We start from the raw sequence: 25,438 nt of genomic DNA on the forward strand, positions 1-25,438 counted from the left end.
AGGATGAGGGGCTGTAGAAGGATTCTATCTGAAGCAAGGTGATGGCAGTTGTGGTACCTGTCTGATTCTTGTGGTATAAGTCAGATTGCTTCGCGATTTGCTTCACTAAAATTTAACAGGTGGATTTGAGAGATCCAAGTTTTGGCAGGATAGAACAAAAATCTACTTTTTTTGCCTTTATTCTGCCTTTAATGTTTCCACCTGCAACAAAACAGTTACATTGAAACCACAGTGATTTTTTTTTTTGTTGTTGTTCAGAGTTATTTTTTCCCCCTCCAATTGAAAGCAGGTGGTCTAAATACTGACATTGCTATATCTTTCAGTTTCTATACAGATAAAAATAGAGATTGCTCTTTCTCTTTGAAATTGTAGGTGTCTGCTTTCAGTTTTAGGAATAAAATGAACTCTCCCTTCCTGTCCTTAAATTTCTTAATATGATTGGGATTTTATGGCAAAATAATAGTGAAGCTGATGAACTTAAATTTTATGTTTTCTACAGCATATTGATGCCTTGCTGTCTGGTTTGACAGACTTAACCATTTTTTTTTTTTTCATACTTATCCCAAGTGATGCTTTCCTTAAAAATCCAATTGTGTAGTGTTTTTCCTGAGAATTAGGTTTACTTTGAGGACAGGTTTGAACAGAAATTCTTTTTTAAGGCATTTTTTCTTAAATTAAAAAAAGTTTCGGTGAAGAGATTGAGCTAATTATGATAAAAGACTTAAATACTGAAGATTCATGAACTGTGATGTGTAAATCTGTGATGGCTTTTAGTGTTTAGTGATTGAAAACTATTTATGAAAATGATCTGACTCATTATTTTCAAATAATTAGGGTAGTTAGTAAATTATTCTGAAAAGTAAGTTGAATGTATGTGTAAAGGATGGATAGGACTGTCAGGGAAGTGTTCAGAAGGCAATATTCTGGTAAACTTTTCGTTCTTTATGCATATGTGGTGTGAGAGGAGAAGAAAAAAGAAACTACAAGTAAAGCTAAAAGAAACCCTTGCTAACGAGAGAAACAAAGATAAAGGTAGGCATTTGATATGAATGGCAAATGGCTGGGTTGCCAGTCCAGGGAGCATCTGAGCAATTACTGAAGAAGTATGTGCCATGGAGAATCGGAAAGAAGAGGAGAGAGGAATGGAACAAACTCAAAGCCTGACCGAAGTAGGCATGAAACCTTCTTTGCTTTAGGTTACTGTATTTCCCACAGTACTTTTCTGGTATGGCTTTCACATCATAAGCAATTGTAGTTTGCTGGCATGTTACTGGCCTGGGAAGCTGTTCTCTGTAGCAAAGAGTGGGAGTAAAAGTGGTTGCCAAGGCAGTCTGTTTATGTTCAGAGTAAGAAAAATGCCTGAGAAAGCCTAGGGTAGAACATTACTACTACGTAAAGGAATATACTGTAGTTTTTTAACCTTCTGTTACCATTTTAAAAATAAATTTACATTATCATTCTGTCTTGTATTCACTTAAATTCCTAGACCTCTTGTGGCGTTAATGAAAGGTGAGTTCCATTTATGATATTGTAGTGCCTTCAAAATGGTGATTTTGAAGATATGCTCTAAATTTGAAAGTAGTGTTGTGCCTCCTCTCTGTAAACTTAATTGGGTGATAGTGAGGAACCTAGATATGGCTGCTTGCCTGTGTATCAAACATTGCTGCTCTCTTTAATAAAGAGGAGAACTTCTTCTTTCCCTCCCTCTCCCAGCTGCTTTCTAGATGTATTTTCCTGACATGAAAAGTCTGTGTGTTTCCAGCCCACCTTGTGCAAGTTTTTACTTTGAGTCTCAGCTATCCTGAGACATGCTGTAATCACAAGGCATTACCACGAGAGCTGGAATGCTTGCTGCATGAAAACTTTTGTCTTTCATTTCTAGCTCTGTCGTTGCTCTGCCAGTGCTACCTGCTTCCTGCATTGCTGCCTGTGCTAAATCTTACCTCTTCTATGTGCTGCAGGGGAGCACTGTTCACAAATGTTCACCTATTTGGGGAAGGTTTAAGTATAAAAGGGTCAGGAGTGAGTATGATAGTGCAAAAGGAAGTAAAGCTGAGTGTATTCCAGACAGGAGAGTTATGCATAGCGTGTACCTAAATAGAGTATTTAATTTCTGCTAAGCTTTTTGCAAAGGTAAGAATTTATAAGGAAAAGTGGTGAATTTTGCCTCTGCCAGCTGGGTTGAATATTGATGTTTTTCTCTTACCTGCCTGAAACAGTGGTTCATGGAAAACGGGACTCAAGACTATTGAGTCTTCAAGCACTTTAACTTCTCTGCTTAATTGAGCCGTACTATTCAGTTCTCTCCCATGCCTGATGGGACATTTGTCTCGTTCTCCTTGTTTGTTTTTCCCTTTTTTTGGTCGCTTTCCTTAAATAACTCAAAGGTTTATTTTCTGAGAAGACCACCCCTTAATTCTTTTAGGGCTCAACAGAGAAGTACCGGTTCTTCTGTTTAGTTTAAGATTTTCTTAGTGTTTCTTCATGTTTCTTACACAAATGAGTTTTATAGGTGTGTTATGTTTTTTTTTCCCCCGGCCTAATTCTCTTTCACTTGGGGTTTGCCTGAGCTGCATACTTCTGTTGTCTCTTTAGACAGGACCAGGTTTCTGAGTTTATTTCAGGACTATTAAATGAGAAACTTTGCTAGTGACTTTAATAGATACAGGATTTAGCCCAATGCTGTTACTTTCTTGCCCTGGCACTGTTTACAGCTTCCTCAGTTTAAGTAGTTTTCTGTTAATAGAATTCACATGCTGTTTGCCGTTTTCCAGATTAACAGAGTTGTTAAATAAGATCATGTCTGGTGCCAGTTCCCTTTGCAGCCACTTTACAAACTTTCTGCACTCTGATAAATGTGTTGCAATTTGTTTAATTTTAATGTGTTTATAGTACTTTAGCAGGCTTTCATGTTGTGATGGTTTTGATGGTCAAATCAAATTATATTAATAAGAGACATGTGAGACAGAGTATCAAGTATTAGATCAGAAATCCAAATATACTTGATCAAAAATCCTTGCAATGTACACTATTTCTAGTTCTAGCTTAAAAGTCTTAAATATTGTCGTGGTTTTGGCTGGATCGGCCAATCAGAATGACAGATGGCCCTCTCTCCTCAGAGAGGAGAGGAAGAGTTAAGGAGATTTAGGAGTTTAAAAAAAGGACTAAACTACTTTAATGAAAATAATAATAAATAAGAAAATAGTAAATAATAATAGAATAATAAAAATTAAAGGAAAAAAGTATACAATATATACAAAACACTATCCAGCTCCCAGGATGACGATCGCGTCACCAGCAGACACAGGGAAAGTCCCAGACTGGAGTGAGCGGTGGACAGGAGCTGAATTCCGGAACTAAAGTCAGGAATGCTCAGGTTGGTATCAAAGGCAGATGAACAGACAGGGTCCTCCTCAGACGTTGGCCATTGAAGAAAAAAATGAGGCAGAGCTGCCTTGCCCCATTGATCCCTCAGCTTCTATACTGAGTGTGATGCATATGGGATGGAATACCCTGTTGGTCAGCTTTGGGTCACCTGTCCCGTCTGCTCCTCCCTGCAGGTGGGACGTCTCTACGCTTCTCTGCTTCTGACCCTCTAATGGGGCAAGCAGCGAAGTTAGCTGACTTGGTTGTTATAGCAATAAGTCTAAGCAAGAGCCTCTGTGCATACCGTTCCTTGATATAATCAGGTCTTATCACTCTGAGAGGGAACAGTTTCTGAACAAGATGCTGTTAATTTCAGACTTCAGTCAGTTAGAAGAGGCCCAGCTAAAAAGTAAAATTACAAATCAGAAAATTGGTTCTGTTTTACCTCAAACCAGGACAAATATATCTGGCAAAACCTTTCACTGTGAATCAGTTTTCATGACTGGTGAACTCTGCTGGTTTCTGAATGTTTAGATATATTAAATGTAATAGTCTATTCAGAGAAGATACTTGACATTTTTTTGTTGAAAATATAAAAGTCTGGTACTCTGAGTGAAAACATCTTCGTGCTGTAGGAGGCCAGGACTTAAAGCTGTAGCCTAATTTTCTCTGTCTGAATTTAAGGAACAATTAGTGAAGACTGATCAGCATATGAAGCCTAGCAAACACTGCTTAGATTGTCAGTAACTATTTAATACACTTTTTTTTGGCTAATAGATCTGAAGAAAGTGGTCTGTTTCTGGTTTTAGGTGTTTGCAGTAACTTGCAAAAGTAATAAAACAGAAAATAGAAGGCATAGGAGATATTATTCTAGGAGGTTTTAAACATAATAGCTCTCCTACATAAAGGTGTATTCCACATTAATATTTTTCTGAACAAAATTCATTAAATAAAAACGGGGTAAGTTAGTTAAAATGTGTTTTAGAGTTAGTCTCCTGCAGCTGCTTTCTCACTTTATCTGAAGGAGTTTCCCAGGATTCCTATAAGCTTGTCCAAAATCCTCTTTTCATTCATGCTTGCTTGCTGTGTTTTGGCACAGGGATGTGCATTATTTTTTCTGTCTTCCATGTAGACAAGTTTGTTCCCTACTGTGGAAAGTAGGATTTTTTTGCATCGTAGGCTGTGTAAGGATTCTTGATAAAATGATGTCTAGATAGTAAGTTCAGCGTTTTCAGTAGCCTCTAGAGCAGTTTCTGGTGTATGTACGTGGTGTCCCAGCAGTATATTACAGAGATGAAAGAATCTGCAGATTTGTATGTAAAATGTTTACAAAGAAAGTGATTGCTATTTTTATTGTGTAGAGAGAATATATGTTTAGTATTGACAAGAACTGATTGAGGTTATGTACAGGTATTTTGGCTTATTTCAGATCAGAATAAATGAGCAATGTTTAAGCCTCCTCTTACAGAAGTATTTGTATAGTATCTCCTTTTTCAGTGATTTGGTACTTCGGCAAATGAACTTTACAATGTTTTTTTGGACAATGATAAAGAAGTTTATATTGATGTTTTTTGTTTGGTTGGAATTTTTTTTGAAAAAGGCAATATTTAAAAGTTGCATGCACAGGGTTTACTAGTTGGCTGTTACATGATCCATCTGAAGTTCTAAGAAAACAACTTCCCTCCTTCATCCAGTGTTGGCTAAGGTAATAGTAAAACCACCAGTGTTTCTGGGATCCATTTTAAAAAATTAAAATGTTCACTCAGTGTTTTTATTTGCATTGATGGTGGCGAAGTTGCTCTTGGACTTACTGTATAAATGTCATTGGTGTCATGGGATGCCATCTGCTGGGCAGTATGATTGGTCCAAATGAGATATGTAGAACCTGCCTGTGAGAGTTGTAAAGCCTAAAGTAAGACTACTTAGGAATTTTTTCATTAAGATGTTGAAGAACTACAAATACTTTGTTAACATTTCAGTATGTTTCTTGAAGGAGTAAAAACAGCCCTACCTGTTACATTTAGATGTTATGGCCTTCCTCTCAAAGTTGGACCTTTAGAAGAGATGTTGGGTGACTTTTTCAGTATTCAGTGAATTTTTGATGGTGTTTTGGGGAAATATAAGTGGTTGTAATGGTCGTTTTGTTCTTTGGCTGATTTTAGTACTACATTATTAAACTAATTTGTGTAATCAAATAGAAATTGATGGACTGACTAACATAGGTTACAAATTCAAGTTAGGAAGCAGTGAAATGAAGCTAACTACCACAACTTTACTTCATCTCTTACACATAGGCCTTAAGATAATAAGTTTAATTACCTGGACAGATACTAGTTTGTGTCTGAGACACTCCTCCCTGATTGCCTCGGTGCACAGGATGGACTGCTCTGAGGATGAGACAGGTATTCTATTGCACATCTGAAACAGAGATATGAAGCAGTCAGCTGTGTGAGGTTCTTGTTGTGGTGTCAGAATTAGAAGGCATGGTGAATCAGTGAATTGAGGAACTTCAGGGAGAAAAGGATAGTTTCATGGGAAAGGCAGGTGACTGTTGCTGTGGGGAACCATCTTTCTCTGTACTCTGTGTGATTCCTGCATAGTGTTGGGTGTGTTTTGCAGTGCTTACTAATCACTTGTTCCCAATAACTTAGGTGACTGAAACCATTCTGTGTATAACTTCTACAACTTGAGATGTGGAAGCAAAAATGGAAGAACTCCTTTTGGTAGCAAGCAGACTGATGCTCATGTGTTAGGACCAAGGATGGAACTTGCTGGGCCAGGCGGACTGCCTGATTCCTTAAGACCAGCTCTAGACAAGTACCAGACACTGCAAGTGGGCTTCATGAAACTTGTTGATGACAGGGAGGTTGCAGAGATCTGTTTCTACTCTGGCCTCTGAAGAGGAAGGAGGAGTGCTGTTCAGAAAATAAAAGTCTTTTTGCCTTTCTGGTCTAATGTAGGCCTGATACCCTCCCTGCTTTCTTTCCAGTTCAAAGCCAATGTTATCTCTGCCTGCAGCTTCTTTTTGCAGACATGCTAGTCTGGTTGCTTTGTCTTCCAGCCTGCTATAGGAAGGTATTGCATGTTCAGACCTGTTGCACACAGGATGTGTGAGGGGATGGAGCATTTTTAGTTATTTCAAGGGTATGGTGTGTGAATTTTCTGTTCAGCACTTGGAGGTACAAGGCTGATGGAGCATGCTCTGTGTTGTAGGTCTCCTTGATGTTTGTTTTCACAATCTGCTTTAGTAAACGTATAAGAAAAAATAAAAGAATTCTATGGTTTGGCTGAATTTCTGGTGAAACTTTCAGAAGTTTCTGGTGAAACAACAGAAGTTTCTGTTTCTAGAAAATAACCTCTCAAATTAGGCAGTTTTCTGCATTAAGAGATGAGGCTATTAAAGTAAGAAACCCTTGACGTTTCTTTTTTTTTTTTAAGGTTATCAAATGGTATATATTCTTATCTTTAGTCTTAGGGGTAACACAGGGTAATGGAAACTGTTAGTTGCTGAGGGCAGCTGCCCCGGAGCTGGCCTGATGCTCAGCACACTGGCAGATCTCAGCACACAGGGATTTTCCTGAGGTAGGGAAACGTCAGGACAGCAGAGAGACCTGGCAAGACCTGGCAGCTCTTGTGGGCGATGCTGACAAGGCCTGGGCATTGCCAGAGCAATTGTGGTCACTCTCCCTATACAAAGCAGCCTGGGGAGTGTGAGCCACCAGGAGCTTGGCCAACAGAGCAGGCAAACAGCATGGGGTGGCGTGGTAGTTTGTGTGGGAGGCTACTCAGGGAGGGCACCTCTTCAAAGAAGGGACATTCTACTATCTGAGTGGGTGACTTGAAGTACATGTAACTCAGCAACCAGGCAGTATTCTGTGACCATCTGCACAGGTCAAGGGCACTCATCCTACCTGACCCTCAAAGCAAAATGGTGAGCACTTGTCTGAGAGCGAAAACTGCAGGTCTGCCTTGGGGATCTGCACCATCTACCCCAGCTCCACCCAGACAGAGCTGCTGAAGGCAGAGGCTGCAGTGCGGACTCTGCAGGAGGTGCCTTGACCTTTTTCCCTGGGCTGGGACAGGCAGCAGACATGCATGCGAAAGGTGTGCCCAGGTGAAGGAACTCCTGCCGCAGGAGGTGGTGAGAAGGCTGCATAACATCAGGGAGGCTGAGAAGGAGTTAGATATCTGGTTCCAAGCCCAGTCCGCAGTGGACCCACAGCCAAATAACCAAAACCTCCCCCCCCGTCCCAGCACACATAGAAGTGAGGGGGGCCAATAATGCAAAAGAATGAAAGCTTGAAAAGCAAGGACTGGCAGGAGAAAAGAGACTTCCCCTGAAACCTGAGGTGCCCTTGCAGAACTGCTTCACTGCTCTGCAGATAGAAGAGGAAAGACTAGTCACACCAGGAGAGACACTGGAGCTGAGTAAGGCAGCCCAAGAAAAAGCAATGGGTGATAATAGTAAGCGACTCTCTTCTGAAAGATACATAGGCACCCATTTGCCAGCCTGACACACCCTCTAGGGAGAAGTGCTGCTTACTGGGGGCTTGTATCAGGGATGTCACTAAGAGACTACCAAGCCTTGTACGGTCCTCTGACTATTATCTGCTGCTGCTGTTTCATGTGGGCTTCAGTGATACTGCCAGGACCAATCTGAGGAGTATCAAGAAGGACTACTGAGCCCTAGAAGAAGTGGCAAAGGAATCTGGAGCACAGGTATTTTCATCAGTCCTCCTGGTCAAAGGGAAGGGGGTTGATAGACCCAATTGAATCTGACAAATCTACAAACGGCTACAGGACTGGTGCCGCAGCCAGGGGTTTGGCATCTTAGACCATGGGACTCGCTTTGAGAAACAAGGTCTGCTGGGGCTTGTGGTCCACTTGTCAGAGAAGAGGAAGAGCATCTTTGGTCATAGGCTTGCCAAGCTTGTGAAGAGCGCTTTAAACTAATGGTGCTGGCAGAGGAACCTCAATGCATCCCACTCCTACTACTATCATGACAATGCAATTGTAGACAGTAAGTCAGCTTTACTGGGGGCTGAACCTAAATGTCTCTATGCAAAAGCTGGTGAGACCTTACCAGCACAGATTAGAGGGAGCACACCTATTGTTGTTGTTATTATTAGACAGAATCACCTCCTTCGACCTGCTGGCCACACTTCCTTTAATGCACCCCAGGATACTCCAGCTTTGAAGCCCCCAGCATAAGAAGGAGATGGACCTGTTGTGTAGTCCACAGGAGAGCCATGAAGATGCCGAGGGGGCTGGAGCACCTCTTCTATGAAGAGAGGCTGAGAGAGTTGGGGTTGTTCAGCCTGGAGAAGAGAAGGGGAGACCTTATAGCAGCCTTCCAGTACCTAAAGGGGGCCTACAGGAGGGATGAGGAGGGGCTCTTTATGAGTGACTGTAGTGATAGGACAAGGGGTAATGGTTTTAACCTGAAAGAGGGTACATTTAGATTAGATACTAGGAAGAAATTCTTTACCTGTGGGGGTGGTGATGCACTGGAACAGGTTGCACAGGGAAGTTGTGGATGCCCCATCCCTGGGAGTGTTCAAGGCCGGGCTGGATGGGGCTTTGAGCAACCTGGTCTAGTGGGAGGTGTTCCTGCCTGTGGCAGGGAGGGGGTTGGAACTACATGATCTTTCAGGACCCTTCCAACCCAAACCATTCTGTGATTCTTTGGTTAGAAACAGCCGAACCAGTTAAATAGAATGTCTTGTTGTAAGGCCTTGGGTTGCCATGTGGCATGAAGACTACAGATGAGGTAGTTGATGTCAAGAAAATTTATCTTAAAAACAAAACAACAAAAAACCCCACCACAAAACCCAGACCAACTCACTGAAAGCACATCTTACACTGAAATGTGTGAGATGCATATTAAAAGTACTGTTACTTGTGATCTTCTGAATTCAAAAATAAAATGCAGTGCACAGGTTGCAAGCTCTTGTACCATGAAAAAGGCAGCACAACTTCTTAATTTTCACTTGCATGCTTAAGTTGGCATTTCTGAAAGGGAATTTTGAAAGGTAGAAATGTTAAAGTTTGTTCTGTCCCCTCAAAATTCAGTGGTACTTTTACATGTAATTCTGTCAGCCTTTGAGAAGGGTGAACTTGTTTAGTACGTTAGGTAAGGTAGGAAGAAATGCTTAAGTAAGTGGCATTTTCTTTCTGAAGAAGAAATCAATGACAGTCTAATTTTGTGTTTATGTTGGATGTTAAAGAAATTCAGTGATCCTTGCTCTGACCACTGATGAATTAAAAATAGTACCTGAATTACAGGCCAGAAGGTTGGGTTTTGGAGGACATTTTGCTGCTGACGGGAATGTTAAATGGTGAAACTACTACTTATTAATCTAATGTCTTCTATGAATCTAATGTGTTGCTAAAACAAAGAAGTTTAATTCTCAGGGGTAGCACAAGGATTAGATACTGTTTTCAGGAGCTAAATATTGCTGTCTTCACTGGCTGAATACTTGAGATGCAGGCTTCATATGTGTTTTAAATGTTCTCTAGTGGTTAGTGATGTCACTTCTCTGAAATCTCTAAAAATTAAATGCTATATCCAAAGTATTGATAAAGTTTAGCAGCTCACGTTGTTTGTGGCAGGAACATATTCCAGTGTCTCTATATAGCTTATCTTTCATATGTTCTTCATACGAAAAAAAACCAGCTGCTGGATTCTCCAGAGCTTCTCAGGTCACTTTTATCTGGGCCAGGTTGCTGGGCTCTTAATATTATTGTTCTGATTGCCTGTAGTATCTGAAGAGGCCAAGTGTGGAAGAACCTTTTGGTCTGTTACAAATGGGTGTCTGTCCAAGGAGGTAATGGCTTGGGACATTTAGGACACTTTAATTGATGTTGTACTGTAGCATTGCTTGTAATTGTAAAAACAAATTAATCCTGGTATATGTAATACTTGAACCACATATCTGCCCAGCATTATTCTCTCCATTGTGAATCAGATTATGTGCACTCTCTGGTGTGCCTGTTAAACCCAGGCAAAGTTGCTTTCATTTTAGTTAATTCTGAGCAAACCCAATTCTATGTCATAAGAACAAATTATATTTGGCTATTGGTATCAAAGTGTGAAATGTGTTGGGGAGAGGAGTTGTTCTGGCTTTGTGGTTTTTTTAATGACATCACTATTCATCATGCTACATACAAAATGCCTGCGTGATAGTATCTTCCCTGAGGTCATTGGCTTGGATTAGGTGAAGATGTGGGATGCCTTGGGATGAAAGTAGTAAGAATTTTGTATTGAAGAGGTAAAACATGTTTTATTAATGGGACTGCTAGGTATCTTATGATTCATTTCACTCAAAATGTGGAGCTGGAGGGACTGAGGCTGTTAATATTGCGAGGGAATACTGCTGAAGAAACTTTCAGAACTTGGAAGTTTGATAATTGAAGGTAAAGGGAACCAAAACTCATTAGGCTTTTAGCACAATGCTACCCTCTAGTGGAACAGTGTTGCATTAAAAAAACCCATTTGTCGGTGAGCAGCAATGTTTTGATTAGACATGATATATGTTGTGCAGTATGTGCGTGTACTTGTATAGCAGTAACAAAGTAGAAGAAAATTTGAGGAAGCCACCTTTATCATCTATGATAATGAAAATGTAATCTGGAACTGGAACGGATATTTCTGACTCTGATAACTTCTTTGCAAAGAGTGAATCAGAAGTTCTCATTGAATAGCAGTTACATTCACTGTTAATAAGACTTCATTCAAGGATTCTTTCAAAAGTCAGTAGCATTTTGTGCAAGTCAGAAATGTACGCTATCTAAATCCTTGTCATGCATTGCTCAGGCTCTTCTTTTGGTTGTTTGCTTTTGTTCCCTGTTTCAAAGTGAACCCCTCCAGACCATGTTTTCTTATCAAAACCTGTGATTAATATGGATGCATCCAGTTTATTCAAACATTCCTGAATCTGCAACTTACCTACTGTATTTGCAAATGTAAGGTAGATGCTGGGAAGTGCTGGATAGGCATCTAGTGAAAGACATGCTGTGCTGACTGGAATGTGTTACCTTTGAGCGTTCGGGGTTTGTGTAGGGAAAAGAAATGAACTCTTGGAATTCCAGTTGATGTAAAGAGGAAAGTGGAGAAAAATAAAAAACAAAATCAAAGCTTTGATAAGAAAGTAAGTGTTCATTCTAATAGAAAAAATAGGGTGTAAGGAGATTATTTGCCTGGGTATTTCAGTTTCCAGATCCCAGGTTGGATAGATGGGTGAGGTTTTGGCAGCCAAGTAACAGGCTAGAAGTGGAATGGGAAAAGCTGTAGCGGACTTGACTTTGGTGAGACTGTTGTAAACATGGAAGAATAAAGGATGTAACCTCTGGAAAAGAGACCCTACTGGATTCAAGACGTGATCTGGGGATTTAAGCATGGGTTTAGCTCCCAAACTGAGGCTTTTAATTTAATTATCACTTTTATGGTTTTTATTCTCTGCTACACAAAAGGATATAAAAGTACATCCCCTGCTGTCAGCCTGTTTCTCAAAATGGAGCATAAGTGTGGCAAAATATTAACCTTGAAAGATTTAGGAAGCATGCTGTCTCTATAACTTTGTTATCCTCTTGGTCTGACTTCAGCAGCTATAGCAATGCGTTATGCTAATGTTAGTTTTTCTGTTCAGTAGACTTCCTGATAATTGATCATGAGAAGAAAAATTCATCTGTTGTTTGAAGACCTTGTTGTACATTTCCACTGGAAGTGTTCTTAAGTTTTACTTACAAACATTATGCTGTGATTTATGTTTATGAATGAATTTCTCGAAAGTTTATATCACAAAGTTTGTGGGGGTTGCAGTTTGGAATGACATGGGGAAGTATTGCCATGAAGAAAAATGTGTAAATGAAAACTCCTTAAAAACATGTCTGTCTCTGAGTAGGAACAATCTAGATGCTAGAGAGAACATGTGACAGGAGGAGTTTATTGCAAAGAGGCTTACATCTGCATTAAATCAACTGTTCTGAGCTTAAAGGAAAAAAGTGGGGAAAATACGACTTACTGGAGAACCATGGCTTAATACTTCATCTGAAAAGCAGTTAGTGTCTGACATGGCAGACTTAGTTTAGTTTAACCTGGAGTCTTATTTCAGTGTGATATCTAACTTGCTCATCAGCTGTTTTCTAGAAAGTTTAGTAGGCAACAAAAAGACTTTCAGTGCTGCCAATAAGTGTCTTGTGTATAGCATGCATTGTTGGAGAGATATGGATACTGCATAGGTAAAATTTTATGGAAAAATTGCATGGGAATAAAGCAAACAACCCAATTGAAGCAATGAAATTCATTCTACAGAGTTAACAAGCAGGTGTTCTCAGAAGTTAGGTCGCTCTCAGTGTAACAATCTTTGATTTGGACAGATCCTTCAGAGTTTATGGATGAAATTTCAGGAGAAAAGCATGTCAAGTGAGAAAGATTCTTTTTTTAAGAAAAGCAAACTTTGAAGATGGTAACGCAGCCATCCTCAAAATGTAGCTCTTGGAAGCTATTAACAAAGATTCTTGAAATACTTTCTTCTAATACACTGCTCCGTGTAGATTGATGCTTTCAAAGTAGATACTGAGTGAGGCAACTGAAGAAATAGGTTCAGTATTCCTATAAGCATGGTGCTTAGACATTAGAAATGATTAGATAATGCCTTAAGCTATCCCTGTAGGTAAAGTGACTAAAGGAAAAAATGGTAAAATTTTGTCCACTGTTCATCTAAATGTGATGATGCAATTGTTTGGACAGGTAGCAGGGATTTAAAAGAAATTACTTATTGTTGCATTCCTGTATTACATGTGGGAAAGCTTCTGTTCAGATTCTACAGAGTAGAGTAGCGCAACAAAAAAATGCAAAAAAACCACCAGTCCTCTGTCAGTTAGGCTTCAAAAAAATAAGGAGGTGGCTAATGTGACTATTTTGGTCTGACAGTTTTAATTCTCTCAAGTTGTCTGTGCTTGTACCAAGCTATGAAGAATACATCTTGGCTGGTGCTGAAAGAGGATGTTGGTCAAAATCCTGCCTTAATTATATACACCAGCTTCCTTCATGGAGGCCCTGAAGTTGCTGCTGCAATTGAAGGAAGTTTATGTTAGACTTGACGTATTACAGGATGATGACACTTATACTTAGTTAAGTAACCAAGACAGAATCGAAACAACACAGAGAGAAATTACAACCTTTGGAAGCTATAAAACCTTTTTCTGATACATGCAGTGTGACTACCTTTCAGTGCAGAGATTTAGCTTGAGTTTAGCTTGAGAAGGAAATAGGATGGAGAGAACTGGTGCAGCCTGACTCCAAAACACAGCTTAACTTTTTTTCTGCTTTTCAAAATGGAAAAAGGTCCTAATTTCTACCCCACGTATAATGTCAGGGATGGTTATGAAGTTTTTCAGAATTAAAGTGTTAGTAAGTGTGAGAGAAAAGGCTGAAAAGCTAGTGGAGTTTTGTCAGTGGTTTGTTTGCTTATTGTTGTTTTTTCCTCTTGATCAGCCACTGTATACCGTTCGGCTTTTACGAGTGTTTGGCCCAAGATTCCTAACTGAACAGTCAAAATACCAGTCATTGCTACTAGGTAAAGGTGCCTGTAGGAAGGTGCAACTGAAGAGATTTTATAACTTAACCTAATACTATTTCAGGTGCTTGAGTCTGGCCTTATTTTACTTCAAGAATTCAAGATTCTAATTTTGGGACAGCAGCATCTTTTAAAGACATAAATACGTTTAAAAATAGTCAGCTGCACATGTCAGAGATGACTGGCTCCTTTTAGTTGTTCAAAGGCAATAACAAATTTGCCTCTTATTAAAAAAAAAAGTGCATTTATTGCTGTTTTAAAGCAATTTTGTTTGTTTACAGGTGTCAGCTGTGATGCATGTTTAAAAGGAAATTTTCGAGGTCGCCGATACAAGTGTTTGATTTGCTACGATTACGATCTGTGTGCAACTTGTTATGAAAGTGGTGCAACAACGACAAGGCATACAACTGACCACCCGATGCAGTGCATATTAACAAGAGTAGATTTTGGTAAGTGATAACTTCAAACTCTAGTACTTTGCTACTATGTTGTTTCTACAAACACAAATGGATTTTCATGCTTTTACTTATTCACTTCCCATGTTAGCACACCGAAAATAAAAGCAAGTTCTCATCTTCTAAAACCAGGCTTTTTTTGTTTGATTTTTAGCGTACAACAACTGATTTATTTATTTCTTTTAATTGGTGTGTATATATTTTTAATCTTTTATTTTGGTCTGATAAAGCAGGTAATAAATATACTTAATAACAATGACTACTCCTAATTAACTTCGAATTCAGAAGATATGCACTGTAGCACTTAAGTAAAGCATTCTCCCCCCAGTATGCTTTAAGTGCTACAGTGTACAAGCAGAAAAGTCCTGGGAGATTTTGCAGGAATGTTACTCACTGGTGGCTTAGGTGGAACTCTAGGTACAGCAGGGATAGTGTTGGACTGTGCACAGTATAAAAGACTAGTGGCAAGGACTAGCATATAGTGTTCTTAGAACTCCTTTGAAGATCTACTAATTTAAGAATTATTTCTGACTGTAAGGCCATGTCAATATTTAAAATAAAAAAATAATTGTTCTTGTCTCCTATCCTGCTGTTGTTTCTACTGTATCTTATTTGTAACAGGTTGTAACTCACGAGATACTTCTGTGACAAATCACTGGTCTAAAATCCAGCTGATGCTGGACATGTATTTCATTTTTATGTTCAGCCCACAGGGCTAGCATTTTAATACAAATTTTTTTTTAGCGATTCCAGCTGTATTGTTCTTTATGTTTTGAATGCTTTTAAGAAATCATTATGATTTCTTAAAAGCTGAAGTCTTATGAATTTTAAATTGCTTCTTTACCTTTTTGATTAAAACAGAAGTAAAATCTACTTCTTTAATGCATTAAAGATTAGAAAGTAGCTATATATAGAAACATGCAGTTGGTTTCTCAAAATGGCCTTTGAATGAAGATGTCCTTCACTTTCTTTTAATTCTCAGGCCTCTGCTTGCCTTAAGACTGCCTCGTCATGACTTAAAAAATCCAGGCCCTGGGATTCCAGGGTTTGGAAGGAAATAACTTAGTGCGTTATCAAAAATGCACACCACCATTCCAGCTTGCATATATTTCTTCTTGGACTTCTTTTTTTTTTGGTCTCACTAATGAGGTAAAATTCTCTGTGTATGGTATATTAATTCAGGATTCTGGTCACTGTTTGAGAGGCACAGTTCAAACTTCTAAGCCCTTTAGCAGCAGTTATCTTGGGCTGTTAACACATGGGCTAACAGGACAGCATTGCTGTGAACACTAAAAGCTCATCATAGTGGTCAGAGAACTGAAACGTGCTTGCTGTGAAGCCTTAAGCTAACAGTAGATGTCAAAGCATTCAGTGACTGCACTGAGGAAACTTGTTCTAAACACTACTCACTTTAAAAAAAAAAAAAAATCTATCATCAGTACCTAAGAATATCTAGGAAATATATTTTATTTCTTGCAACTTGGCTGTTTCTCTTTTGGAAGTCTTTGATATATGTATCTTTTGGTTTAATACATTTTATTTGTGTATGTTGTGGGGGCGGAGAGGGGTTATTTTTTACTTTTTAAGTCTGCATGAAGAATACAGGTGATGAGGGGAAAGAAAGTTCATAGTGAGGTATTGAGATGGGTAATAGGATTCCAAGGGCTACTTCAGCTTTGCTTGGTGTTTACGCTATTGTGGCTTCTTTAAATAAGAAGAATAAGAAAACAAGCTCTAGGAATTTCATATGTCTTGATATCTGAGCATTGCTCCCACAGAACCACTGTTGGTTAAAAAAAAAGTAAATAATGCTGCAGCTCAGCTCTGCAGCAAGGTTTCTCGTTTAATTAACACTGTAGAACAAGAACAGGGAAAGAATACATCACCACCAGATTGTGAACGGCAGCAAAGATTGATGGCTCCCAAGTAATCCTGACCTTGCAAGTTTATACACTGGAGAATGGATTAGGGATTATTTATAAATAAACATATTCCTTAGGGCTCAGCAAGGCCTGTGGCATCATTTTTAAAATTTTTTTTTATAGTTCCCTGTAGAAAATAAAGGAGTGTGCCTTTACAGTATTGTACAGATGCTTAGAGAAACCAAAGTTAACTTTTCAAAGGGCTTTGTGTAGCCAAGGAGATCATGTGACTTTGAGGAACATCCAAAAAATTAGGAGCTAAGGTATTTTCAATTAGAAAATCAATAATGAATTATTGGACTAGTCTAGAATGACCTGTTTCAGAGTTGTCAGGATAACTCTACTAATCAATATTAAAAATAACCAAGGAAGCAGATATTAATGGGTTAAAGGAAAATAATCTCTAGGGGCAGATTGGCAATGTAAAACTAAATGACATAAAAGTAATGAAGACTTCAGTCACTTCCTAGTGACATTAGAAGCCAAATGAAAGGAGAATGTTTTCTAATGTGTGACAGTATGAGTAGGGAGTTTTCCTAAGGGAAACTTCAGTAGAAACACAGAGTGGAAGGCTGCTGTTATAGGTAGATGTGTGAATTGTAGTTTAAGTGGACATTGACAAACTTCAGTACTGTTGACTGTAATCAGGTGCCGTGGTTTAGCCTCAGACGGCAACAAAGAACCACGTGTCGCTCGCTCGTGCCTTCCAAACACAGGAAGAATCGTAAGAAAAGGCAAGACTCTTGGGTTGAGACAAAGGCAGTTTAATAGAACAGCAAAGGGAACAGGCAAACAACAACAACACGGATAGGGGAATATACAAACGCGATTACGGAACCGCCGCTCCGCTCGCCGCTCGCCGGCCGGACCCGGGCCGCCCCAGCCCGCTTTTAAGCAGCAACTTCCTGCCCCCTCCCCCGGCAGCTCAGGGTGGGCGTGGCTCACATGGCATGGAATACCAGGAAAAGTTAACCCTATCCCCACCGGAACCAGGACATTATCCACCCCTTATTCCATACCATCTATGCCATGCCCAGCAGGTTCCAATGAATTGCCACCACTTTCCCCTGTTATATATATATATATATATATATACACACACATATAATACCCTTAGTTTATGGGTCATCCCTCCAAAGTGTCCGTTGAGTTCTTTTAATCCACGGCTTTGGGCTCCATCTGTTAGAACAGTCTCTCAGGGCAGGTGAGATGCTGGGTGGTGCTGGTCTGTTGCATGCTGTATTTTTCGGAGCTTGTGACTGGTGCACCTGGTGTGGCTCATGCACGCAGTCTGTAGGCTGAAGATGTAGATCTTGAGGAAACTGCTGGGCGCCGGCTGCTGAGATCAGTTCTTATCCCATCACCCCTGTGCCTTACTTGTAGTACAACTGATAGCAATGAGGACATACAGTGACAGTGTTACTTAGCAATTAACAGCACACAATCTGATTCATTGGCTATTCTCGCCCAAAATCAGATCTCCATGAGGTACACATCGGACTTCCCCATCCTTCCGCATCACCCACCAAGTGCACCCAGGTCCTTGGGCAAAAGCAATCCCACGGATGGGTTTGCCTTTGCCTGAGGCAGGACTAACCCAGACTGTCTTCCCTAGCATATTCTTCATGTGCACTACGGGGACTTTATCCCCTTCTACAGTACGTGGAAGTTTTGATTGGGCAGGGCCAGCCCGATTGTTAGATCCCCTGGTGTTAACTAGCCAGGTAGCTTTTGCTAAATGCGTATCCCAGTGTTTGAAAGTCCCACCACCCATTGCTCTCAGTGTAGTTTTTAACAGTCCATTGTATCGTTCTATCTTCCCAGAGGCTGGGGCGTGATAGGGGATGTGATACACCCACTCGATACCATGCTCTTTGGCCCAGGTGTCTATGAGGCTGTTTCGGAAATGAGTCCCATTGTCCGACTCAATTCTCTCTGGGGTACCATGTCGCCACAGGACTTGCTTTTCAAGGCCCAGGATAGTGTTCCGGGCAGTGGCATGGGGCACAGGGTATGTTTCCAGCCATCCAGTGGTTGCTTCCACCATTGTGAGCACATAGCGCTTGCCTTGACGGGTTTGTGGCAGCGTGATATAATCAATCTGCCAGGCCTCCCCATATTTGTATTTCAGCCATCGCCCTCCATACCAAAGAGGCTTCAAACGCTTGGCTTGTTTGATCGCAGCGCATGTCTCACATTCATGGATGACCTGTGCAATAGTGTCCATGGTCAAGTCCACCCCTCGGTCACGAGCCCATCTATATGTCGCATCTCTCCCTTGATGGCCTGAGGAGTCATGGGCCCACCGAGCTATGAATAGTTCACCCTTATGTTGCCAGTCCAGATCCACCTGAGCCACTTCAATCCTAGCGGCCCGATCCACCTGCTGGTTGTTCTGATGTTCCTCCGTGGCCCGATTCTTTGGTACGTGGGCATCTACATGGCGTACTTTCACAACCAGATTCTCTATCCGGGCAGCAATATCTTGCCATAGGTCAGCAGCCCAGATGGGTTTGCCTCTGCGCTGCCAGTTGCCCTGCTTCCACTGCTGTAACCACCCCCACAGAGCATTTGCCACCATCCATGAGTCAGTGTAGAGATAAAGTACTGGCCATTTTTCTCGCTCAGCAATGTCCAAAGCCAGCTGAATAGCCTTCACCTCTGCAAACTGGCTCGATTCACCCTGTCCCTCACTGGCTTCTGCAACCCGTCGTGTAGGACTCCACACAGCAGCCTTCCACTTTCGATGCTTTCCCACAATACGGCAGGACCCATCAGTGAACAGGGCATATTTCTTCTCATTTTCTGGCAGTTTATTATATGGTGGGGCCTCTTCTGCACGCGTCACCTCCTCCTCTGGTGACATTCCGAAATCCTTGCCTTCTGGCCAGTCCATGATCACTTCCAGAATTCCCGGGCGACTGGGGTTTCCCATTCGAGTTCGCTGCGTGATCAGTGCAATCCACTTACTCCATGTAGCATCGGTTGCATGATGTGTGGTGGGGACCCTTTCTTTGAACATCCAACCCAGCACCGGCAGTCGAGGTGCTAAGAGGAGCTGTGCTTCTGTACCAACCACTTCCGAAGCAGCTCGAACCCCTTCATATGCTGCCAATATCTCTTTTTCTGTTGGAGTGTAGCGGGCTTCGGATCCTCTGTATCCACGACTCCAAAACCCTAGGGGTCGACCTCGAGTCTCCCCTGGTGCTTTCTGCCAGAGGCTCCAGGTAGGGCCGTTCTCCCCGGCTGCAGTGTAGAGCACATTTTTAACATCTTGTCCTGCCCGGACTGGCCCCAGGGCCACTGCATGGACTATTTCCTGTTTGATTTGTTCAAAAGCTTGTCGTTGCTCAGGACCCCATTTAAAATCATTCTTCTTCCGGGTTACTTGATACAGAGGGCTTACAATTTGACTGTAATCTGGGATATGCATTCTCCAAAAACCCACAATACCTAAGAAAGCCTGTGTTTCCTTTTTACTAGTTGGTGGAGACATAGCTGCTATTTTGTTGATCACATCCATTGGAATCTGACGGCGTCCATCTTGCCATTTTATTCCTAAAAACTGGATCTCCTGCGCAGGTCCCTTGACCTTACTTCGCTTTATAGCAAAACCAGCGTTCAGAAGGATTTGGACTATTTTACTCCCTTTCTCAAAAACTTCTTCTGCTGTGTTTCCCCATACAATGATGTCATCAATGTACTGCAGATGTTCTGGAGCTTCACCCTGTTCCAGTGCAGTCTGGATCAGTCCATGGCAAATGGTGGGGCTGTGTTTCCACCCCTGGGGCAGTCGATTCCAGGTGTATTGGATGCCCCTCCAAGTGAAAGCAAACTGTGGCCTGCACTCTGCTGCCAAAGGGATTGAGAAAAATGCATTCGCTATATCAATCGTGGCATACCACTTGGCTGCCTTGGACTCCAGTTCGTACTGGAGTTCTAGCATGTCCGGCACAGCAGCACTCAGCGGTGGCGTGACTTCATTCAGACCACGATAGTCTACAGTTAGCCTCCACTCTCCATTAGATTTTCGCACCGGCCATATGGGACTGTTAAAGGGTGAGCGAGTCTTGCTGATCACTCCTTGAACCTCTAGTTGACGAATCAGCTCATGGATGGGAATCAGAGAGTCTCGGTTAGTGCGATACTGCCGCCGATGCACCGTTGTGGTAGCAATCGGCACCTGTTGTTCTTTGACCCTCAACAACCCCACAACAGAAGAATCCTCTGAGAGACCAGGCAAGGCAGACAACTGTTTAACTTCCTCTGTCTCCAAAGCAGCTATGCCAAAGGCCCAGCGGTACCCTTTTGGGTCCTTAAAATACCCTCTCCTGAGGTAATCTATACCAAGGATGCATGGAGCCTCTGGGCCAGTCACAATGGGATGCTTTTGCCACTCATTCCCAGTTAGGCTCACTTCTGCCTCCAGTACAGTCAACTCTTGGGATCCCCCTGTCACCCCAGAAATAGAAATGGGTTCTGCCCCTCTATAGCTTGATGGTATTAAAGTACACTGCGCACCCGTGTCCACTAGAGCCTTATACTCCTGTGGGTCTGATGTGCCAGGCCATCGAATCCACACCGTCCAATAAACCCGGTTATCCCTTTCCTCCACCTGGCCGGAGGCAGGGCCCCCCTAATACTGGTCATAGTATCCATTACTCACTTCTTGCATAAATGACTTGGAAGTTCCTTCAAGAGGATCAGAAGCAAGATCAAGCCTTCTGCTTTGTCTGGGGAACGGCCCACTGGAAACTGGGGCGGCACTTTTCCTGGAGGGATCCCCTTTTGTGGTTGTCCTTCCTTGCAACTCCTGTACCCGTGTCCGCAGGATCGAAGTAGGTTGTCCGTCCCACTTCCTCATGTCCTCCCCGTGGTCCCGCAGGTAGAACCACAGGGTGCCTCGTGGTGTGTACCCTCTGTACTCTCTCTCTTGAGTGGGGAAATGCCTGCTTCTAATAGCTGAGATACTGGCCCGTGCAGGTGGGGAGTAGGACATATTCTCTTCAAGTTGCTGGACCTTCCGCGACAGTTTCTCCACAGCTGAGACAAGGGGGGAAGAGAGACTTTCTTCATATCGCCGGAGCCGGCCAGCTACCTCATCCACCGTTGGTCCCTCTTCACCTTTCCATTCCATTACTGCCAGGGAGTTGGCATATGACGATGGTGCGCTCCGTACAAACTTCCGCCACATGGGCCTTGTGCATCGCACCTCATCAGGGTCTGTGGGTAAGTCTGCATTGTCCAAGTCATAATAAATCATCTCCCGCACGGCTAATTCTCTCAGGTACTGGATACCTCTTTCCATGGTAGTCCACTTGCTTGGCTGACATACAACATCCTCGCTGAAGGGGTACCTCTCCCTCACGCCTAACAGGAGTCGTTTCCAGAGGCTGAGGGCTTGGGTCTTTTTCCCGATCGCCTTGTCAATGCCGCCTTCCCTAGACAGGGATCCCAGCTGCCTGGCCTCCCTACCCTCTAATTCCAGGCTACTGGCCCCATTATCCCAGCACCGGAGCAGCCAGGTGACAATGTGCTCGCCTGAAAGTCGGCTAAAATCTTTTCGCATATCCCGCAGCTCACTCAAGGATAGGGATCGAGTAATTATCTCTGGTTCTGCCTCTTCCTCCTGCTCTCGTGATGGCCCTGGTTCATCATCATCTCTTACTAAGCGAACTGATTTCTTTGTGTACTTCTTCTTCTGTATGGGGGCAACTGATACTGGCATGGGTTGGTTCCCTGGTTCAGTGGCAGTGGCTACCACGGGGGTTGCAGTAGCCGCAGTGTCTGTCGCAAGGATTGCAGTAGCCGCAGTGTCCGTCGCAAGGATTGCAGCAGCTGCAGGGGCCGCCGCAGGGGCTGCGGCAGCCGCAGGGGCTGCCGCAGGGGCTGCAGCAGGGGCTGCAGCAGCCGCAGGGGCCGCCGCAGGGGCTGCAGCAGGGGCTGCAGCAGCCGCAGGGGCCGCCGCAGGGGCTGCAGCAGGGGCTGCAGCAGCCGCAGGGGCCGCCGCAGGGGCTGCAGCAGGGGCTGCAGCAGCCGCAGGGGCCGCCGCAGGGGCTGCAGCAGGGGCTGCAGCAGCCGCAGGGGCCGCCGCAGGTCTGGTTTCCATCTCTTCCCCTTGAGGGTGCTGCATAATTCTGAGCAGTGCCTGGTAGATACTGGCCAGGGCCCAGCACAGCGCGGTGAGTTGTGCCTCTCTAGAATAGCCACAGCATTTTCCCTTCAAATATTCTACCACTTTATCAGGGTCCTGTAATTGTTCAGGGGTGAAGTCCCAGACCATTGGAGGTGAGTAGTTCTCTAGGTACCTGCCCATGCTCTCCCACATGCCATGCCACCCCTGACTATCCAGCCTCGGAGCAGATCTCCGGGTGGTAGTCTTAAATAGTCGCTTAACCCTAAACAAGACCTGGAACGTATTCAGGAGACATAGCACTACGAACACGCTAGTTTGAGTATCCCAAGGATATTCAAAATTCTCAAAAGCTGTCATACCTGACCCGAAGGAGAAAAGGGAGGCAAAAGGGCTGGGGAAATTATTAACAAATTCTGAGAGACGGTGTCCAATGTACGGACAGGACAGCAAAACCGCATAAACACCCCAAAATAGCCGTCTGAACAGTGATGTTATCATATCATAAACAGATATCGCACAGGACAGCAGAATGATAATCCTCATCCCTGTTCCAGACATGGTAAACAGCATCGCAGGGAGTACATAAGCCATATAGGAATTTATGTAACACAGCCATGAGAACAAACCAAGCAACATGATGACCAGTGACTACTTACCTAATAAAATAAATGCATACAAAAAAAAAACCAAAACCGTTTTTTCCACGTTCTAGTTGGATTCTGTCGTTATCTCAACCCTTCGAGCCCCACGTTGGGCGCCAAAAAGGACTGCCGTGGTTTAGCCTCAGACGGCAACAAAGAACCACGTGTCGCTCGCTCGTGCCTTCCAAACACAGGAAGAATCGTAAGAAAAGGCAAGACTCTTGGGTTGAGACAAAGGCAGTTTAATAGAACAGCAAAGGGAACAGGCAAACAACAACAACACGGATAGGGGAATATACAAACGCGATTACGGAACCGCCGCTCCGCTCGCCGCTCGCCGGCCGGACCCGGGCCGCCCCAGCCCGCTTTTAAGCAGCAACTTCCTGCCCCCTCCCCCGGCAGCTCAGGGTGGGCGTGGCTCACATGGCATGGAATACCAGGAAAAGTTAACCCTATCCCCACCGGAACCAGGACATTATCCACCCCTTATTCCATACCATCTATGCCATGCCCAGCAGGTTCCAATGAATTGCCACCACTTTCCCCTGTTATATATATATATATATATACACACACATATAATACCCTTAGTTTATGGGTCATCCCTCCAAAGTGTCCGTTGAGTTCTTTTAATCCACGGCTTTGGGCTCCATCTGTTAGAACAGTCTCTCAGGGCAGGTGAGATGCTGGGTGGTGCTGGTCTGTTGCATGCTGTATTTTTCGGAGCTTGTGACTGGTGCACCTGGTGTGGCTCATGCACGCAGTCTGTAGGCTGAAGATGTAGATCTTGAGGAAACTGCTGGGCGCCGGCTGCTGAGATCAGTTCTTATCCCATCACCCCTGTGCCTTACTTGTAGTACAACTGATAGCAATGAGGACATACAGTGACAGTGTTACTTAGCAATTAACAGCACACAATCTGATTCATTGGCTATTCTCGCCCAAAATCAGATCTCCATGAGGTACACATCGGACTTCCCCATCCTTCCGCATCACCCACCAAGTGCACCCAGGTCCTTGGGCAAAAGCAATCCCACGGATGGGTTTGCCTTTGCCTGAGGCAGGACTAACCCAGACTGTCTTCCCTAGCATATTCTTCATGTGCACTATGGGGACTTTATCCCCTTCTACAGTACGTGGAAGTTTTGATTGGGCAGGGCCAGCCCGATTGTTAGATCCCCTGGTGTTAACTAGCCAGGTAGCTTTTGCTAAATGCGTATCCCAGTGTTTGAAAGTCCCACCACCCATTGCTCTCAGTGTAGTTTTTAACAGTCCATTGTATCGTTCTATCTTCCCAGAGGCTGGGGCGTGATAGGGGATGTGATACACCCACTCGATACCATGCTCTTTGGCCCAGGTGTCTATGAGGCTGTTTCGGAAATGAGTCCCATTGTCCGACTCAATTCTCTCTGGGGTACCATGTCGCCACAGGACTTGCTTTTCAAGGCCCAGGATAGTGTTCCGGGCAGTGGCATGGGGCACAGGGTATGTTTCCAGCCATCCAGTGGTTGCTTCCACCATTGTGAGCACATAGCGCTTGCCTTGACGGGTTTGTGGCAGCGTGATATAATCAATCTGCCAGGCCTCCCCATATTTGTATTTCAGCCATCGCCCTCCATACCAAAGAGGCTTCAAACGCTTGGCTTGTTTGATCGCAGCGCATGTCTCACATTCATGGATGACCTGTGCAATAGTGTCCATGGTCAAGTCCACCCCTCGGTCACGAGCCCATCTATATGTCGCATCTCTCCCTTGATGGCCTGAGGAGTCATGGGCCCACCGAGCTATGAATAGTTCACCCTTATGTTGCCAGTCCAGATCCACCTGAGCCACTTCAATCCTAGCGGCCCGATCCACCTGCTGGTTGTTCTGATGTTCCTCCGTGGCCCGATTCTTTGGTACGTGGGCATCTACATGGCGTACTTTCACAACCAGATTCTCTATCCGGGCAGCAATATCTTGCCATAGGTCAGCAGCCCAGATGGGTTTGCCTCTGCGCTGCCAGTTGCCCTGCTTCCACTGCTGTAACCACCCCCACAGAGCATTTGCCACCATCCATGAGTCAGTGTAGAGATAAAGTACTGGCCATTTTTCTCGCTCAGCAATGTCCAAAGCCAGCTGAATAGCCTTCACCTCTGCAAACTGGCTCGATTCACCCTGTCCCTCACTGGCTTCTGCAACCCGTCGTGTAGGACTCCACACAGCAGCCTTCCACTTTCGATGCTTTCCCACAATACGGCAGGACCCATCAGTGAACAGGGCATATTTCTTCTCATTTTCTGGCAGTTTATTATATGGTGGGGCCTCTTCTGCACGCGTCACCTCCTCCTCTGGTGAC

General features: G+C 43.4%; 1 protein-coding gene across 3 annotated transcripts in view; it reads left to right on the forward strand.

The window, feature by feature from the left end:
- The window catches only part of LOC128903022 (E3 ubiquitin-protein ligase KCMF1), a 66,779-nt gene that overhangs the window by 15,114 nt on the left and 26,227 nt on the right, over nucleotides 1-25,438 (forward strand). For all 3 annotated transcript variants that reach the window (XM_054186892.1, XM_054186894.1, XM_054186893.1), the window contains one exon: nucleotides 14,228-14,395. In XM_054186892.1, coding sequence (XP_054042867.1) covers nucleotides 14,228-14,395 — 168 coding nt within the window. The remainder of the gene's footprint in view (nucleotides 1-14,227; nucleotides 14,396-25,438) is intronic.

This window comes from Rissa tridactyla, chromosome Z (genome assembly GCF_028500815.1).
Source record: "Rissa tridactyla isolate bRisTri1 chromosome Z, bRisTri1.patW.cur.20221130, whole genome shotgun sequence".
Classification (NCBI taxonomy): Eukaryota; Metazoa; Chordata; class Aves; order Charadriiformes; family Laridae; genus Rissa; species Rissa tridactyla.